Source organism: Entelurus aequoreus, linkage group LG10 (assembly GCF_033978785.1).
Source record: "Entelurus aequoreus isolate RoL-2023_Sb linkage group LG10, RoL_Eaeq_v1.1, whole genome shotgun sequence".
Taxonomy (NCBI): domain Eukaryota; kingdom Metazoa; phylum Chordata; class Actinopteri; order Syngnathiformes; family Syngnathidae; genus Entelurus; species Entelurus aequoreus.
Window position 1 is genome coordinate 30,774,999 of NC_084740.1, and position 20,258 is coordinate 30,795,256.

Genomic DNA, 20,258 nt, shown 5'->3' on the forward strand with positions numbered 1-20,258 from the left:
GAGATGCGCGTATACCAGTGCTTCTCAAACAGTGGGGCGGCTCCCCTGGCATGGCACCTTGCCCACCAGCGGAGCCGCCCCATTGTGACCTGTGCATGTGACCTCGGGGAACATGCCGTATCAGTATCATGCAGTATCATGATTCAAGCCCCGCTTCGAAAAGCTGTGCACGACAAAACGTGCTCTTTGTTGCCATTAATCCTGACTTTATTTTGATTTAAAAAATAATCAGCACATATTGTTTTATTCTATTTTGTTTTATAGGCTCCCGCGTTTTATATATTGTGCTCCTAAATTAATGTTGCAGATTAATTTGAATGTATTATTATTTATTCCTTTTCTTTATTTGTATTTTTCAGTATCAAATGGTTCAAATCGGTCAAAAAAAAGTTTATAGTTTAAATGAGGAAGAAATCTGATGCACTTTAAAGCTGTTCTGTTACAGACTTAAAAAACTATGTTAATAATGTTATTCTTTGTTGTAAGTTGATCTACCGTAAAAGCCGGACGATAAGCCGCTACTTTTTTCATAGGCTTATAAAACGGTCCAGCTAATTTATGGATTTTTTTTCGCTGACAGTTATAATGCAATTAGTTTAAAAAACAACAAAACAATTACACTGAATAGGTGTGTTATTGTTTGTGCTATGGTGCCATCCTTTGGACAAGTTTGCTCACTGCAGGTGCTCATGTGCTGCATTTCTCTTCTGTTCAGACTGAGGTTTAAACAGGAAGTAGAAGTCCTGATCCGTCTTCCAGCCGTCCATAGTGTTTCTACTCGTATTGATTTTTCATTCATCACTCCTAGTAACATTTGTAAGTTTTACAGTGTAACTAAAACAATTCTTACTTACTAAACCATCCAATGTGTGATGTCTGTAGGAGTGTGAGCATGCATATTTGTATGTGTTATCGTAATGTAATGAGGCTAGCCTCATGAGCATCAGCTAATATGCTAACCCATTTACGAGTGTCTTTGTTAGTATTATTAACTTCCTACGGCATTCCTTTTCTATTGTTTCAGTTTTGAAAAATTCACCAAAACATCACCATGGACTTATTGAGTCTGTTTAGCTGATTGGAGAGCTAGCTTCTGCAGCTCTTGGGTCCATGACGATGACTTCTGTTTTGTTTAATCATCCATATTACTGCCGTGTGACAGTGTTTGGAAACAATTAAAGTATTGTAAATAAACATCTACAAAATATTTATGTGTAAATAACTCATTTTAAAAAGGTATATATCTGCAGCTTATAGTCCGGTGCGGCTAATACATGGAAATATTTTTTTTTCTTCTAAACTTTAGTGGGTGCGGCTAACATCCAGGTGTGCTCTACAGTTCGGAAAATTTCTTTATTTTTTGTTTTATTTACTGTCAATGAGGATACAGTGTTATGCAGAGGTGTACTTATAACATTTTTATAAACAAATCATACTATATATAGTTGCGGTCAGAGAGTGGCAGGTGGGGGGCGCAAAAAAAAATTTTCTTTCTAAGGGGGTGCGTAACAACAAATAATTGAGAAGCACTGGTGTATACAAGTCAAGAACGCCCTATGATGTTTGATGTCTCATGTGACAGCTTATAACTTGCAGCGTTGCCATTGGCCAAATGGCAACGTGGTTTTTAGCCGTGCAGTACCTAATGTAGTGGCTTGTGATTGTACAGCTGAGTAAACTAAGAAATAAACAAGTGGATTTAGCAGAAAATAACTGGGCTGTGATAACCTAAGAATGCAGTTTTATCATGCGCAAATGGAAGCATGTGCTATGTTCTACAATAAACTACTTTAAAAAAAACAAGCACGTTTTTGTTCAAATTCAAAATGCCCGCCAGCCCCAATAAACAATACACACCCTCCTCCCCAGTTAAAAACAAAGAGGTGACGCACTTCAAGTTCAGGCTCTCCCACTTCTTCTGCGTCAACCAGCCACCACACAGAGACTTGCTGCTGAAGACAGACTTGCTGGTGCCTGTGTAGCTGGAACAGACACAATCACCAAAAGAGTGACAAATGCTGCTGCTAAATTGTGTTTTAAAAAAACGAACTGTCAACAAAAGCCTCGAATAAAAGTGCAAAAACGTTAAGTCTGTCTAATTCATTAACGTTGTGTTGGATTTCATTACCTTTACGAATTGATCAGCATTTTACAGACCTCGAGAGCTTTTTGGTGTTAAGTGACATCAATAACAGTGTGTGTGCGTGTGTACAAGTGTGTGTTTGTTTACCTCTGAATTATGGCATAGGAACAGTAGTAGGCGACAAAGGAGATGAAGAAGAAGATAACTGGTAAAAGCCTAAGGCACCATGCTGGAGTCAAGGGAGAGAGAAAAAAAAATGTTTATAACTTTTGATGCTGAAAAAAGAAAAACTATGGCCTAAAGTACCAACAAGGGTAGGAGTGTTATTTATTATTTTCTGGAGACATAAGTACAGTATGGTCAACCCGTTCTGGTCCCAGCTGATAAGGCAAGCAGGGCAAATAACATGACTCTATGAAAGAAAGTCAACCTGTTACCATATGACTACAAATAGAGATGTCCGATAATGGCTTTTTTGCCAATATCCGATATTACGATATTGTCCAACTCTTAATTACCGATTCCGATATCAACCGATACCGATACATACAGTCGTGGAATTAACACATTATTATGCCTAATTTTGTTGTGATGCCCCGCTAGATGCATTAAACAATGTAACAAGGTTTTCCAAAATAAATCAACTCAAGTTATGGAAAAAAATGCCAACATGGCACTGCCATATTTATTATTGAAGTCACAAAGTGCTTTTTTTTTTTTAACATGCCTCAAAACAGCAGCTTGGAATTTGGGACATGCTCTCCCTGAGAGAGCATGAGGAGGTTGAGGTGGGAGGGGTTGGGGGGGGCGGGGTTGAGGTGGGGGAGACGGGTAGAGGGTAGCGGGGGGTGTATATTGTAGCGTCCCGGAAGAGTTAGTGCTGCAAGGGGTTCTGGGTATTTGTTCTGTTGTGTTAATGTTGTGTTACGGTGCAGATGTTCTCCCGAAATGTGTTTGTCATTCTTGTTTGATGTGGGTTCACAGTATGGCGCATATTTGTAACAGTGTTAAAGTTGTTTATACGGCTACCCTCAGTGTGACCTGTATGGCTGTTGACCAAGTATGCCTTGCATTCACTTGTGTGTGTGAAAAGCCGTAGATATTATGTGATTGGGCCGGCACGCAAAGGCAGCGCCTTTAAAGATTATTGGCGCTCTGGACTTCTACCTACGTCCGTGTACCACTCCGCACAGCTGCGTTTTAAAAAGTCATAAATTTTACTTTTTGAAGCCCATACCGATAATTTCTGATATTACATTTTAAAGCATTTATCGGCCGATAATATCGGCAGTCTGATATTATCGGACATCTCCAACTACAAACCCTCTTTCCATCCAAATTGGAACCCCATCCAATTGACCACACGAGTGACATGAAAAATGACAGGTTGCCTTTCATTCATAGCATTGTGTTCACATCCGTAAACTATCGTTCACTTTCATTTCAATGAACCTACAAGCATGTGACAACAGTATGCTAAATAAGTCATGAAGAGGGTGAACAACAACATGCACTTTAGGTAACTGTCTAAAACATTACATAAGGGAACAGACTGCTTCAAACACCGTTTATCATAATCAATGAATACAAAGTTTTTACTCGGGTAATGAACATGGATACCAAAGTCACCCAAACATAATAAAATAATCTAATCATCGTGGTATCGATCATATACTGATACAGTACAGTACTTAGTATCGTAACTGTCGATATTTGTATCGATACATGTTTATGATCAAGGGATCTTGCTTAGCGGTTGGCAGTTCACCTGGCTTCCTACGGCACGGGTGCCAAACTTGTTTTTATCGAGGGCCATATCGCAGTTATGGCTGCCTTCAAAGGGTCGCTTGTAACAGTGAATGTATGAATATAATATAATCATCTCATTATATTACTACACAATTGCATATGCATTTGGTTATTTGAATTTTGTACACACAAATTGATGGAAAATAACTTGCTTTGAAATCATAAGTCAAATTTTCAGGATACAGCCAGAATGTGTCATCAACATGCATTATCATGATATAACAATAATATTAAAGATATCCTTGGCCAAATTTATATAATTGATATCGTATATCGTCTATATCGCGAAGCCCCGCTCTCTCTCATTGCTTTGCATAGATAGATAGGTTTTTTAATGTGTTGGTCTCAATTTTTTCATGGCCAAACAGCTGACTGTGACCATCAGAGGAAATAAAACAGGACAGCAATCATCCCAACTCATCAGGTTAGCTTTAGCCTTTACCCTTGTGGCTCTATACCCGAAGAAAAAAAAAAAAACTACTGAGGCATGAACACGCCAGCGCTGCCGAGCTGCAGGAAGCGGCACTCTTCATGAAGGCGTCCTGCCTCGCAACCACGAGGTGACGAGCAAACGGAAGTGACAAGAAGGATCAGTAAGAGTGGCATCTAGGACAAAAGATCTTTAGAAGATCATTTGTGAGGTCAGAGGTCACTAGATGTTTTAATTATTCCCAAAGCAAGCATGACTTTAAAGGCCTACTGAAACCCACTACTACCGACCACGCAGTCCGATAGTTTATATATCAATGATGAAATCTTAACATTGCAACACATGCCAATACAGCCGGGTTAACTTATAAAGTGCAATTTTAAATTTCCCGCTAAACTTCCGGTTGAAAATGTCTATGTATGATGACGTAAGCGCGTGACGTCACTAGTTAAATGGAAGTATTAGTACACCATTGAATCCAATACAAAATAGCTCTGTTTTCATCTCAAAATTCCACAGTATTCTGGACGTCTGTGTTGGTGAATCTTTTGCAATTTGTTTAATGAACAATGAAGACTGCAGAGAAGAAAGTTGTAGGTGGGATCGGTGTATTAGCGGCTGGCTGTAGCAACACAACCAGGAGGACTTTGACTTGGATAGCAGACGCGCAAGCCGACGCTAGCCGCCGACCGCACGGATGATCGGGTGAAGTCCTCCGTCCTTCCGTCGATCGCTGGAACGCAGGTGAGCACGGGTGTTGATGAGCAGATGAGGGCTGGCTGGCGTAGGTGGAGCGCTAATGTTTTTATCATAGCTCTGTGAGGTCCCGTTGCTAAGTTAGCTTCAATGGCGTCGTTAGCAACAGCATTTTTAAGCTTCGCCAAGCTGGAAAGCATTAACCATATATTTACATGTCCAGGGTTTAATAGTATTGTTAATTTTCTGTCTATCCTTCCAGTCAGGGATTTATTTATGTTGTTTCTATCTGCATTTGAGCCCGATGCTATCACGTTAGCTCCGTAGCTAAAGTGTTTCGCCGATGTATTGTCGTGGAGATAAAAGTCACTGTGAATGTCCATTTCACGTTCTCAACTCTCATTTTCAAGAGGATATTGTAACCGAGGTGGTTTAAAATACAAATCCGTGATCCACAATAGAAAAAGGAGAAAGTGTGGAATCCAATGAGCCCTTGTACCTAAGTTACGGTCAGAGCGAAAAAAGATACGTCCTGCACTGCACGCTAGTCCTTCACTCTCACGTCCATCATCCACGAATCTTTCATCCTCACTCAAATTAATGGGGTAATCGTCGCTTTCTCGGTCCGAATCTCTCTCGCTGCATTGTAAACAATAGGGAAATGTGAGCAGCCCTCCAGCTTGTGACGTCACGCTACTTCCGGTAGGGGCAAGGCTTTTTTTTATCAGCGACCAAAAGTTGCGAACTTTATCGTCGTTGTTCTCTACTAAATCCTTTCAGCAAAAATATGGCAATATCGCGAAATAATCAAGTATGACACATAGTATGGATCTCCTATCCCCGTTTAAATAAAAACAAATAATTTCAGTAGGCCTTTAAATACTTTGCATAAACTGTCCACACATATGAACAGTTTATGCAGATAGCAACCCAACCTAACCCCCTGGCCCCTTCCTCCTCCACATCCCACCCCCCGGATTGTAAATAATGTAAATAATTCAATGTATATACTATGATGACTAACTTGTGTGATGACTGTATTATGCTGATAGTATATATTTGTACCATGAATTGATTAACGTGGACCCCGACATAAACAAGTTGAAAAACTTATTCGGGTGTTGTCATTTAGTGGTCAATTGTACGAAATATGTACTGTACTGTGCAATCTACTAATAAAAGTTTCAATCAATCAATCAAAGTTGAGGAATACTGTCTCGCCACTCTATTAGTGTTACTATTATCCCCACACAAATAATCATCTATTAAGTTGCAGTACAGAAAAAGTGTGTAGGGATCTTACATTTCTCCTCCATCTGGCACAGCTTCAGGTATTTTTGGGCATGAGGCATGAGGATATCGTGTTTGGAGCGGCGTGACAAAGAAGAAGAAACCAAAGAAAAGGAGATCCCTGGCAGTTAATTGAATAAAATGGCACTGCAGTGTGTCTATGTCTGACTCAGTTGAAGCCGGTGGAGGAAATGGGTGTGGGCATGTGCCAGGAAGCAAAGTAGTCTAACAGAAAGTCTAACAGAAGATGCAGAGAAATAGATACCAATCACCCCCTAACATCCCCACCCTCATCACCGCCTCCCCGTCCCCGCAGGGGGAACACTTCACTTGCACAACTCTGCTGAAGTGGGCTTTACTTGGTTTGGTGTAATTGTTTTTACATTCTATTTGCATAAGAGGATCACAATTAATATTCTATTTTTCTATTATGTTTATATTCTATTCCTATTACCCTATGCTATGCATAACATACTCTATTTATATCCTATACTACTTACATTATTATGTACCGTACATACTATTGTTCTTGTGGTACTCATTGGGCTAAATCTGGGACTTTGGGAACTATTTAACTCCCATATGTTTAAATATATTTTTCCATACTTTCATGATCTCCTTTAGACTTGGACAAACTTTATTGATCCACAAGGGAAATTGTTCAAATTCTTTACACAGGAGGTGAACAAAAATAATGGTAAGAGTCAAAGATCAGTTCAACACTGAAACTGTATACTTCTGAAAAGCATGAGGGTGAAAGCACATGATAGATTTATAGCACTAAACATTCTGGTGGAAGACCCTCTTGACTTTTGGCTGGAGTTAGTATTTGTCAAACAGTGTGCCTGACAGCAAGTTTAAGAGTTTATTTTAAGTCCATCTTCGATCTGAAAACGTGCTACTGGCTCAGCCATAGTAAATCCAATCTGCAACCTTGCTGGCGCCGTACGTCCATTAGTACCCATCCCATCTGGTTCGTAAAGAGTCATTTCATCAATCCAGAAAGCATTCAGCCTTTTCTACTTCTGAACACTTTAGTTAGGTTGGAAGAATGTGTCCCCTCCATCACTGTTTCTAGTTTCAGTTTCTGACCAGAATAAAATGAAGGCGTTGATGGTTTGTCGTAGAAAAACAAGACTTTGGAAATAAATCCAAATTAGAGACAAGTCTCGACAACAATATGCTTCCAGAAGACCCAGCATGACTACCCCAGTGGGCAAAACAAGGCCCAGGCAGGAATGCTGCAACAGAGTTTGGCGTGGTATAACTTGCACATAAACCCTGACCTCGAGCTTGTTCCGACCCAAACAAACTACTTGAAAGCTAAATTAGTACCTCAACTTAATAGCTTAATTTGTTCTGTGACGGAGCTTTGAACTCCAAACACTTGTGTCTCATCTATGTTGCTGCTTCTTGATCTTAGCGCCGCTTTCGATACCGTCGATCATAATATTTTATTAGAGCGTATCAAAACACGTATTGGTATGTCAGACTTAGCCTTGTCTTGGTTTAACTCTTATCTTACTGACAGGATGCAGTGCGTCTCCCATAACAATGTGACCTCGGACTATGTCAAGGTAACGTGCGGAGTTCCCCAGGGTTCGGTTCTTGGCCCTGCACTCTTTAGTATTTACATGCTGCCGCTGGGTGACATCATACGCAAGTACGTGTTAGCTTTCACTGTTATGCTGATGACACTCAACTCTACATGCCCCTAAAGCTGACCAACACGCCGGACTGTAGTCAGCTGGAGGCGTGTCTTAATGAAATTAAACAATGTATGTCCGCTAACTTTTTGCAACTCAACGCTAAGAAAACGGAAATGCTGATTATCGGTCCTGCTAGACACCAACATCTATTTAATAATACCACCTTAACATTTGACAACCAAACAATTAAACAAGGAGACTCGGTAAAGAATCTGGGTATTATCTTCGACCCAACTCTCTCGTTTGAGTCACACATTAAGAGTGTTACTAAAACGGCCTTCTTTCATCTCCGTAATATCGCTAAAATTCGTTCCATCTTGTCCACTAGCGACGCTGAGATCATTATTCATGCGTTCGTTACGTCTCGTCTCGATTACTGTAACGTTTTATTTTCGGGCCTCCCTATGTCTAGCATTAAAAGATTACAGTTGGTACAAAATGTGGCTGCAAGGCTTCTGACAAAAACAAGAAAGTTTGATCATATTACGCCTATACTGGCTCACTTGCACTGGCTTCCTGTGCACTTAAGATGCGACTTTAAGGTTTTACTACTTACGTATAAAATATTACACGGTTTAGCTCCAGCCTATCTCGCCGATTGTATTGTACCATATGTCCCGACAAGAAATCTGCGTTCAAAGAACTCCGGCTTATTAGTGATTCCCAGAGCCAAAAAAAAGTCTGCGGGCTATAGAGCGTTTTCTATTCGGGCTCCAGTACTCTGGAATGCCCTCCCGGTAACAGTTAGAGATGCTACCTCAGTAGAAGCATTTAAGTCCCATCTTAAAACTCATTTGTATACTCTAGCCTTTAAATAGACCCCCCCTTTTTTAGACCAGTTGATCTGCCGTTTCTTTTCTTCTCTCCTCTTCTCCCCTGTCCCTTGCGAGGGGGAGTTGCATAGGTCCGGTGGCCATGGATGAAGTGCTGGCTGTCCAGAGCCGGGACCCCGGGTGGACCACTAGCCTGTGCATCGGTTGGGGACATCTCTCCGCTGCTGACCCGTCTCCGCTCGGGATGGTTTTCCTGTTGGCCCCGCTGTGGACTGGACTCCCGCTGATGTGTTGGATCCACTGTGGACTGGACTTTCACAATGTTATGTCAGACCCACTCGACATCCGTTGCTTTCGGTCTCCCCTAGAGGGGGGGGGTTACCCACATATGCGGTCCTCTCCAAGGTTTCTCATAGTCATTCACCGACGTCCCACTGGGGTGAGTTTTTCCTTGCCCGTATGTGGGCTCTGTACCGAGGATGTCGTTGTGGCTTGTACAGCCCTTTGAGACACTTGTGATTTAGGGCTATATAAATAAACATTGATTGATTGATTGATTGATGTGTCTCAAATCAATGCCGCCCAATAAGATTAATTGAAATCAATTTAATTGGCGCTTCCCCACACAACATGACTTTAGTTAAGAAAAACACAAGTTTAGATAATAAATATTGTGTTACAAACAATACAATAGAATGGACTACAAACAATTACAGTTGTTTAATGAATGTAATAATAATGTACATCATTTACCTTGGAAAGTGGAATTCTACAGGATTTCCTTTGAGCTGCTTCTCCGTCAAACACACCATCAGCAGCTTCTTAATATTTTCATTGATAAATGTTCTTTGTTCGAATAATATTTTAACATTCTTGGCTAGAGTTAGACTCATTTGGCTTCCGAATGGTGCAGACTAGCAGTGATACGCTCGTAGTTGGCTACTCATATTTTTGATGATTTATTTATTTAATTCAATGAACGACACCAACTTCTTCTTCTCAGCACTGTTCTTCACACTCACTTTCTTAACTTACCATGGTCGGAAAAACAAGTTCATGTCGATCTCTAGCTATAAGCTAATGCTAGTAACTAAGACCGGATGGTTTGGGCAGATCTTACTAATGGAGGGGCTTGTAACTAAAATTTTTGCTTGTAACAAAGAGGAACTGCACTTTTTTGGAATTGAGCCTATCATTCACAATCCCTATGTGAGACATTATAGCCTTTAAAGAAATATAAGCAAAAGTCAGCGAACAATGGAGCCAATGGGAGTCGCTTTATTCCGCCTATAAAGTGTTCTAAAACATCCAAAAGCCTCCATCATCGTTTTATATAAATACTGTAAGTATATGTGTAATGTAGTAACAGGCACATTCATAAAACCCTGAAATATTTGCATATTTTGGTCATCTTAAGCAAACGGCTGCCGATTAATTTCACAAACGCATGACAACGTTCTCTTTTCCCTTAAAACAACAACACTGCGACTCATGACAAACTAAATGAGAGACAAACAAGACTACTTTGGGAAAAATGATAATCCACAGCCTTATATTTTTGGGCCTGAATATAAGGAAGATGAACCACAAGTTTTAGATTTAGATTCAGCAAGTAGCACTATTGCTAAGTGCTAAACAAGATTTACAAACTACCAACATAATAAAACAATCACTTACGGTACAATGTCTGCTCTCACTAGGCTGCCGATTAGTAGGATGTTTATATTTTCCCGGTAAAATGAATTAAAATATTCATAATCCTCACAAAGGGTTAATTAAAAAAAGGTGCCGCAAACAAGCGATAAGTTGGATGTCAATGTAAACCAATTTCTCGATTTATGGCCACAAACTTCTACTATCCAGATGAGAGACATGATTTATAATCTAGACTTAACTTTTACCAACTCAGAGGCGATACAGCATCTAACCGGCTCAATATGTTAATATAGCGGCATAAGCTAGTTAGCTCTCTGTGATCACTGCCGCGCTGAAAAATGTTTCCTTTGCGTTAGCGATTACAACAACAATATCGCTAATACTTGGTTAATCGTCGGCGATCACTCGAAACGAGTATGATTGTCCTCCTGTTGGTGGGATTGCTTTCAGGAAAACGCCTGTGCGTGGAATCTTTTAAAGTGGGGAGACTGGTGCACAGACAGCCACCACACTGTCCTTGGCAAAGAGAAGGCCAGGGTCCAATGGCATGGAGACCAAGACAATTGGGGGCCCATCTTTGCTGCAGCCTTCTTCCGCCTTTGTGACCGTTGTGGAGCTTCTATGCAACAATCATCCGGCCACTCCGCTGTTGAGGTCTTTTTCGACGAGGGAGAAACTCAGACTCCAACATCACTTCTTCACTGTGGGGAGCTGTATCCAGTGGCAAGGGAAACCCAGAACGACCAGCAGCTCCTCACAGCCGGAGCTCCGGTCTGACGGAGGACCGCCTATGGTGCGCCTACCAGCACTTGCTTTTCTCTCAGGGTGTGCTCCCCTAGCCTTTTGTCTTCCCAGACTAACCCACAAGGCAGCGGGGCAGTGGTTGGGTGATGCCAGGCCGTGTCCACAAAGTGGGCCTGCGCATCACGCCTCTGGGGACCACTGCAGCTGCATAACTTGGTTAATATTCAGGTCACAACATGTAAATTGAGTATTGTTGGCGGTTTTTCAACGTTTTTTTTTAGAGGGCTTAATGGGACGAATAGTGTACTCCCATTAGCTGCATTGTTGGCCACCTCGTACGATTTTACGAATTAGAACGCTTAAAAAAGAAAAACGTGTGTTCTTGTCTTACCTAGGGATTGTGAATGATGGGCAAATAAAAAATGCAGTTCCCTTTCAAAGTCTATGCCTCTTACCTTAAAACACTTCAGTTGGGGCACTCTTAAGTTGAGGTACCACTGTAATAAGAGAGCTTTTGGTAGTTTGCGAGCGCCAGTTAGTAGTTTGGCTGCTTTTAAATGCAAACAAGCACAAATACATCAAGTGAACCTATCAGGAGTGAGTGTTTTTACCTTTTCTCTCGGTCATTTCCAGTGTCTCTGTCTCTCTTGGGGAGTTCACAACTGATGTGTCAGGGCTTCAGGGCAAGAAAGAAAGCAAGAAAAGAGTCAGACATATGCAAACCGACCCGGCTTGAAGCACTCGAATGGCAGCTGTGAATAAAAAGCAGGTCTTTAAACATGACACACCCCCTATTAGACAAGAGGGTGACTTAGCATTAGGGAAGTGCCATCAGATTTGCCCTTCCCACCAAACGGTAGTCACACACTGTAATGATTAAGGATGATTCAGGAAGCTACCCAGGAAGTGACTCTGGTAAATGGATTCCATAGGAATTTACTCATTTTGTTTGAAAGTTCAACTTTGTTCTTAAGGGCTCATGTGGCGGTCTGAGAAATCTCAGGGCTCAAAGACCCTCTTCGTCATTAAAGTCTGTTTGGCACAACACGTGTTGGAGGTGAAGTGCCACATTGTTCACTTTCAGTAGAAATTGGGAACCGGGCTACAAACTGGAACTATGACTGCTGCACTTCAGGGAATTGAGAATACTAATTAGATAATGTATTCAAACTGTTCTGTTACTGTTGCACATAGCAAACCTTTACATATTTTCAAATGCTGTCAAACAATGACCATTTTTTATCCCGTTATCGATTTTATTTTATACTAAAGGGGATTTTTGCAACTTTTACGCAGATGCCTAGAGCAGTGTTTTTCAACTACTGTGCCGTGGTGTGCCGTGAGATACATTTTGGTGTGCTGTGGGAGATTGTCTAATTTCACCTATATGGGTTAAAAATATTTTTTGCAAACCAGTAATTATAGTCTGCAAATGATGTGTTGTTGTGGAGTGTCGGTGCTGTCTAGATCTCGGCAGAGTAACCGTGTAATACTTTTCCATATCAGTAGGTGGCAGCCGGTAGCTAATTGCTTTGTAGATGTCGGAAACAGCGGGAGGCAGTGTGCAGGTAAAAAGGTATCTAATGCTTAAACCAAAAATAAACAAAAGGTGAGTGCCCCTAAGAAAAGAAGCTTAGGGAAGGCTATGCAGAACAAAACTATAACTGAACTGGTTACAAAGTAAACAAAAACAGAATGCTGGACGACAGCAAAGACTTACTGTGGAGCAAAGACTGCGTCCACAATGTACATCCGAACATGACATGACAATCAACAATGTCCCCACAAAGACGGATAAAAACAAGTGAAATATTCTTGATTGCTAAAACAAAGTAGATGCGGGAAATATCGTTCAAAGGAAGACATGAAACTGCTACAGGAAAATACCAAAAAAAGAGAAAAAGCCACCAAAATAGGAGTGCAAGACAAGAACTAAAACACTACGCACGGGAAAACAGCAAAAAACCCCAAATAAGTCAGGGGGTGATGTGACAGGTGGTGACAGTACACCTACTTTGAGACAAGAGCTATAGTGATGCATGGTTGGTTATGGTTTAAAGTCATATCCAACAATTGCGACAACAATTTTTTACTGTCAACGGAGTTTAATTTTTTAAGGATTTCTGCTGGTGGTGTGCCTCCGAATTTTTTCAATGCAAAAAATGTGCCTTGGCTCAAAAAAGGTTGAAAAACACCGGCCTAGAGGGCACTAACGTTCCAGAGTGTTGTAAGCATTATACCCCGCAGTCTTCTTGCTTTTAGTACATAATGACATAAACTACACTCGTATGTAACATACGTACACGCATTAGCTTTGTGTGTGGTCAGCTAATGATAACGATTAGCGTAAGCTATCATTGATTGTATAGCCTATTGACAACGAACAACACGCCTGCAAATTGTTAGTGGCTTCTCTTGGACTGCTTTTGTGTACGTTTGGATGAGAGAGCGGTGTGTAGCAAGCCTGAACACCAGACACATTTTTCACACTGACGAGCAAATTTTATTCAATATCCTTAGTAAATGTGAAAAAAAAAAAATAGACATTTATATATGCTGTGTTAAACCACTCACGATAGCATAAGCTAGCTGTTGGTATTGTTGTTATATAAAGTTAAAGTTAAAGTACCCATGATTGAAATTATTCTCTGCATTTGACTCATCGCCCTTGATCACCCCCTGGGAGGTGAGGGGAGCAGTGAGCAGCAGTGGTGGCCGCGCTCAAGAATCATTTTGGTGATTTAACCCCCAATTCCAACCCTTGATGCTGAGTGCCAAGCAGGGAGGTAATGTGTCCCATTTTTATAGTCTTTGTTATTATTCAATTCAATTCAATTCAATTCAATTATTTATTTATTTCGTACTTGGATGTGTACATTTCAACAACATTTCAACAATCTCACATACCTTACTGCATTCAATACACAGCCATGTCGAAAAGGAACAGGATGAAGAAAATCTTATATTTCCTGCCCCTTCGCACAAAAGAAACATTTTCTTGGTATTTCTTTGCCGGTAGTGCATTAGAACATCCAATGCAACAAATCAATACAAAACAATATATCACATATGCACACACAGGCACCCACACCCACACGCACCCACCCACCAGGGGCGTAGACTCTAGAGTAGTAAAAAAGGCTACAGGCCGGGGTTTGAACTCATGACCTACAGATCTCAGGGCGGACACTTTTGGCTTTTAAACTTTTTGGTTTAAAAAATGTTACTTTGCAAACAGCCCCTTTTGGTGTTTTTGCATGTGCTATCAGACTCCAGAAATAAGGTAATATATATGCACTTAAAGTGCTTATTTAAGCCCCACTTAAGAACTTTCAGTTTTGGTTAATTTTGGCAGTACCAGTGGACCAAAGCGGTAGTGTTTGGCCTGAAGGAAGACCACATTTCCCATGAGGACCAGCGCATAGCATCGTAAATCGTCAGAAACTACTGTAGTACATACTAACTGACACAATAATACTGCAGTGATTCAGTATGACTGATCTTTCCACAGTATTAACCTACATATTCTACTCAAACTTTATATTTGCGGTTTTGCAGTCATAAATGTTTTTATTTTATACAGTACTTTTGAGTTTGTTGGTGGGGGTCCCCACATCTGCGGTCCCCTCCAAGGTTTCTCATTGTAATCCTATTGGGTTGAGTTTTTTCTTGCCCTGATGTGGGATCTGAGCCAAGGATGTTGTTGTGGCTTGTGCAGCCCTTTGAGACGCTTGTGATTTAGGGCTATATAAGTAAACATTGATTGATTGATTGATTAAGCTGGTGGCTATTTATTGCTATCATGCAAATTTCCGATAGCTAACATTATCATTTTGATTAAGCATCGGAAGGCACTTACTATTCCAACAGGAAACAGAGCCAAGGCAGCATCGGTCTGAACTCCCTCCTTGTCTTTGAGCTCCCGCCAGCAGGTTTTGCCAGAGTTTTGATACTACAAATTTATACCATTTATGCCAAGTAGTTACAGGGACAGTATTGGTCGTACCAATACTAATATTTCAAATTTTCAAGATCATTGAACGATGACATTTTTGAATATAATTATATGTAACAATATCAATTAAAAGGTTGATTGGCAACACTAAATTGGCCCTAGTGTGTGAATGTGAGTGTGAATGTTGTCTGTCTATCTGTGTTGGCCCTGTGATGAGGTGGTGACTTGTCCAGGCTGTACCCCGCCTTCCGCCCGAATGCAGTTGAGATAGAATTGGGGGTTAAATCACCAAAATGATTCCCGAGCGTGGCCACCGCTGCTGCTCAATGCTCCCCTCACCTCCCAGGGGGTGGAACAAGGGGATGGGTCAAACGCAGAGATACATTTCACCACACCTAGTGTGTGTGTGACAATCATTGGTACTTTAACTTTACTTTAACTGTGTATTAGGAGTGGGACGATTCATAAAAGCCACGGTTTGGATAAAAAATGTTTGATCCGATTCAGTTCGGTGTCCACTGTTGTTCTTTTGAACACCCCAGAAGGAGCTATATTAGATTTCATCGAAACCAACACCAATTTCCTTTACAATACCGATATTTATCGGCACTAAATGCTTTTTAGTGTAAATAAAAATGTGAAAATATTAATGTCTTACTACTACAAGAGGGGCTAACATCAGCAACACAGCAGGAAAGTCTTATCTTAACACCTGCCTTTTAACCCTTAAGCAAGTCAACTAGGTTTGCAGTGCAAGGCAGTTGCTATGTTGCAATCTTGTCACACAAATACTCAGCTGGGAATAAGATTTATCTATGACATTCACATGCAGAGCATGGACCTTGTAACAAACGCACCCAAGCTCTCCGGGTGTCACTGCCACTATGCAAATTAAGGAGTCACGGGTGGGACCTGATATTCAGCTGGGAACGACTAAAACCGTAAATAAACACAAGACATATATATACCATTAGCCACAACACAACCAGGTTTATATTTAATATGCCACAAATTAATCCCGCATAACAAACACCTCCCCCGTCCCGTCCATATAACCCACCAATACAACTCAAACACCTGCACAACACACTCAATCCCGCAGGTCAAAATGCAGTTCACCTCCCCAAAGTTAATAAATGATAAATAAATGATAAATGGGTTATACTTGTATAGCGCTTTTCTACCTTCAAGGTACTCAAAGCGCTTTGACAGTATTTCCACATTTACCCATTCACACACACTGATGGCGGGAGCTGCCATGCAAGGCGCTAACCAGCAGCCATCAGAGGCAAAGGGTGAAGTGTCTTGCCCAAGGACACAACGGACGTGACTAGGAAGGTAGAAGGTGGGAATTGAACGCCAGTAAACAGCAACACTCCGATTGCTGGCACAGCCACTCTATCAACTCCGCCACGCCGTCACAGCACATATATTTCCCCAAAGTCCCCAAAGTTACGTACGTGACATGCACATAGCGGCATGCACGTACGGGCAGGCGATCAATTGTTTGGAAGCCGCAGCGTACACACAGTACCGCGTCTGCGCATCCAACTCAAAGTCCTCCTGGTAAGAGTGTCTGTTGTCCCAGTTGGTAAGTCCACAAAAACGGTCAAAAAATGAGGATCCTTCCATGCAGTGGCTCCGTAGCAAAAACGCTGTGGCTGACAGGTGCGCCAGGTGGCGAGTGACGTCAATTTCCGCTTCCGCCCGGTCTGATAGCACCGGATGCCTTTTATATCCCCACATTCTATTACGCTACATTTTTAATATTAACATGAGTATTTAATACGCCTGTAACAATTCATAATACTAGGTAAATGGATGACATAAGTATATATATACTTCTTTTCCCAGCTGAGCACAAGTTAATTGTGACTGGCAATATTATTATATATATACACATCGATGGACCCCTATGGCCATTACAACCTTTTACATGATATACTGTATCTTGTAAAATATATCTCAATACAATTACTGTAATTAGCATGTTGGGTGGAAAGTGTGCTTGGGTGCCATGCAAAGGCGGCAAATTTCAGACAGCAACTAGAGATCTGTCAGTCGGTGCTATTCTTGCTTCAGAGCCACTTTATGGATTATTACTTAACCTTGTCCCTTTTTGAGTGGATTAATCTTGGCCTGTGGAGTACTGGAACGAGAGGATTGATGTGGCCTGTGAGTAAAGCCATGGTTTCCACTTCAAACTGACGCCAACTCTTTAGCATGGTCTTGCCTCGCGTGACTTTGGGGGAATTTTGGGGAGGCAATATATAATATGCTACAAAATGGTTCTTTATTTTGTGTGGTATGTGGTTGAGTGTTGTTTTTTCCTCATTGTTAAATGAGAGGGGGGGTGAGCTCGAGCAATGGAGATATTTATTGTTCGGGATTCATTTAGTTGTATCCAATGAAGCTGGTATTGTGGCTACAAATAGAGAACACACAAATCCTTTATTCATTAAATCACAATTACTGAAATTCAACGATTTGGTGCATTTGCAAACAGCTAAAATGATGTACAAAGCAAACAATAACCTGCTACCCAAGAATGTACAACAATTCTTCAACAAAAGAAGATAAATAAAACCTTAGAGGGAAATCTAATTTAAAACATCTGTATGCGCGTACGACACTTAAAACGTTTAGCATATCAGTATGTGGAATTAAATATAGAACAAATTAAGCAAATAAATCAAACAAAGCACCAATATGATTCAGTTTAAGAGACTGTTCAAACTACAAGTGTTCACAAAGTACACAAATGAGAATTATGATGAACATCTTGAACCCTTTTTTTTTTCTCTTTTTTTATTGAGACAAAGATTATTTATGTATTTAATATTTGTATGTTTAGTATGGTACATTATTTATTTATTATTTATTATTTATCGGTTCACTGTTCTGTTACAGAGAACAAAGAAATTGGATAAAATTGTTATGGTATGAAAAGGGGTAAAATTAAATAAGCTCTGCTGTAATGAAACAACTGTAACTGTGTGATGCATTATATTGTATTGTATGCATGTTCGAAAATAAACTGAAACTGAACTGAACTGAACTGAAACTGAACAAAAACAACAACACATTTTGCTTCCTTATTTTGGATTATTCCGAGCTGATTATTGGGTTCTACACATGTCCTCTACTATGCGCAGCTGTGGCACCTTAAGTGAATATGTGCGCAGTGCACGATGGTGTCATAATTACATGAAGGTTTGCTGGATAAAAAAATACGGACGGCCATATGATTTACTTAGAATCTTAACGAACCTTCTGTACCGACCCTATTAGGAACCGGTACTCGATATACAATAGTGGTGCAACAAATTGTCAATGTTGTCGCCGAAAATCTATTAAAAAAATTGTTGCCAACAAATTAGTTTATCAATAATATCTGTAATAGTCGTGTTTTACCGAGCAGAAAACGGTGTGCCAACACCAATAATTTGGTACCGGTACCAGCAACAAAATGTATTTCGATACATGCGCCGCAACTTGTATGCCAACATTGTCACCGCAGCGCACAACATGTAGATGAAAAAGAAGTACCGGTATTTCTCAAAAGCAGTATAACACCGTTTTTAATTAATATACAATGCCCTTTATTTAGAGTTTTTAACCATGTTTATATGTTTATATATATATATATATATGTTTATATATATATATATATATGTTTATATATATATATATATATATATATATATATATATATATATATATATATATATATATATATATATATACACATGTGAGTGTGAATTTTGTCTGTCTATCTGTGTTGGCCCTGTGATGAGGTGGCGACTTGTCCAGGGTGTACCCCGCATACCAATCCGCCCGAATGCAGCTGAGAGAGGCTGCAGCGACCCCCCGCGACAAGCGGTAGAAAATGGATGGATGGATGGATGGATATATACACTATATATACACAGGTATATATATATAGTTTTATATATATATATATATATATATACACACACACACACATACACCCACATATATATATATATATACATATATATTATCTTTTATCATATTGTGTGGCAGCCTAATGAGCAGCACAGTAGATTAATTAATATTTCTGAATTATCCATTGTCAAACTTTCATTTGACAAACTGAAGTGATGTCTCCGCGGACGACCTGACATGTTGGATGTGTTACTGACAACCGTGCCGGGAGTGAGGGGGGCCCCGTCCCTCCCCTGTGGGAAGAGGGGGCATAACAAGCACTCGGAGACAGCAAGGTCCTGGGCCCCAGCCAGAACCCGACCTTGCGGCACCTTCGTCACGCGTCTTTCCAAAAAAAAAATTCCACTGGCCATGTCTGCAACACGCATGCCAACAGGTAGGTAGGTAGGTCTTTGTTGTCATTGCACAAGTACAACGAAACTTTGTTTTCAGCACAAACCCGTTCAAGATTAGACAAGCAAACAGTGTACAGGGTTACAGAACAGGAACACTGATGGGCGCCCCGTAAAAGAAGGGAAAAAGGTCAACGCTGGGGTAGGATGAGTAAAAAAATACAATCTAGACTGGGCTCCTAAGGGATTCGCGTCAAGAGCTTTGGACGGGGGGTGGAGTGTGTGGCGTATATTTTTTGTGGATGCATGTGTGTGTGTAAGCCTGCCGCGTGTCTCTGTTCCGCGGTCTTGTTGTCGTGCAGTCGCTAGTCAGTCCAAAGTCAACAACAACAGGTGTGTGTCCATGAGAGACAAGAAGGGAGTTTGTTGTGTCTCCGCCGCACTATCCTTCGGGAGAGTCTTGAAGCCAGGGAAACAATCCAAGTTAAAATGTTTTGTATGCGAGTGAAAAAATGTTTTGCTTTTCACTCTAAATTGTCTATGAGAAAGACTACAATGACAACTACAATTCAATTGAATCCAATATGTTCAATAGTTATGTGTTTTTATTCCAGATAATTTCCAAAGTTTATATGAAAACGTAAACTAATAAGGTTGATCGGTTCAAGGGGAAAAGAAATGGTAAATGGTATGTATTTATATATTGCTGCACTATACCTACAATGATACCCAAAGCGCTTTACATTATACATCACATTCACCCATTCACACACACAATTACACACTGATGGCGAAAGCAGCGATGCAAGGCG

The 20,258-nt window shown here is 40.6% G+C and overlaps 1 protein-coding gene across 2 annotated transcripts in view; it reads right to left on the reverse strand.

The window, feature by feature from the left end:
* Nucleotides 1–20,258, reverse strand: part of st3gal4 (ST3 beta-galactoside alpha-2,3-sialyltransferase 4) — a 76,122-nt gene that overhangs the window by 37,290 nt on the left and 18,574 nt on the right. For both annotated transcript variants that reach the window (XM_062060533.1, XM_062060532.1), the window contains exons 2-4: nt 11,802–11,866; nt 2,231–2,312; nt 1,893–1,982 (exon numbers count right to left, since the gene is read on the reverse strand). In XM_062060533.1, the coding sequence (XP_061916517.1) occupies nt 1,893–1,982; nt 2,231–2,312; nt 11,802–11,817 (188 nt within the window). In that variant the 5' untranslated portion in view covers nt 11,818–11,866. The remainder of the gene's footprint in view (nt 1–1,892; nt 1,983–2,230; nt 2,313–11,801; nt 11,867–20,258) is intronic.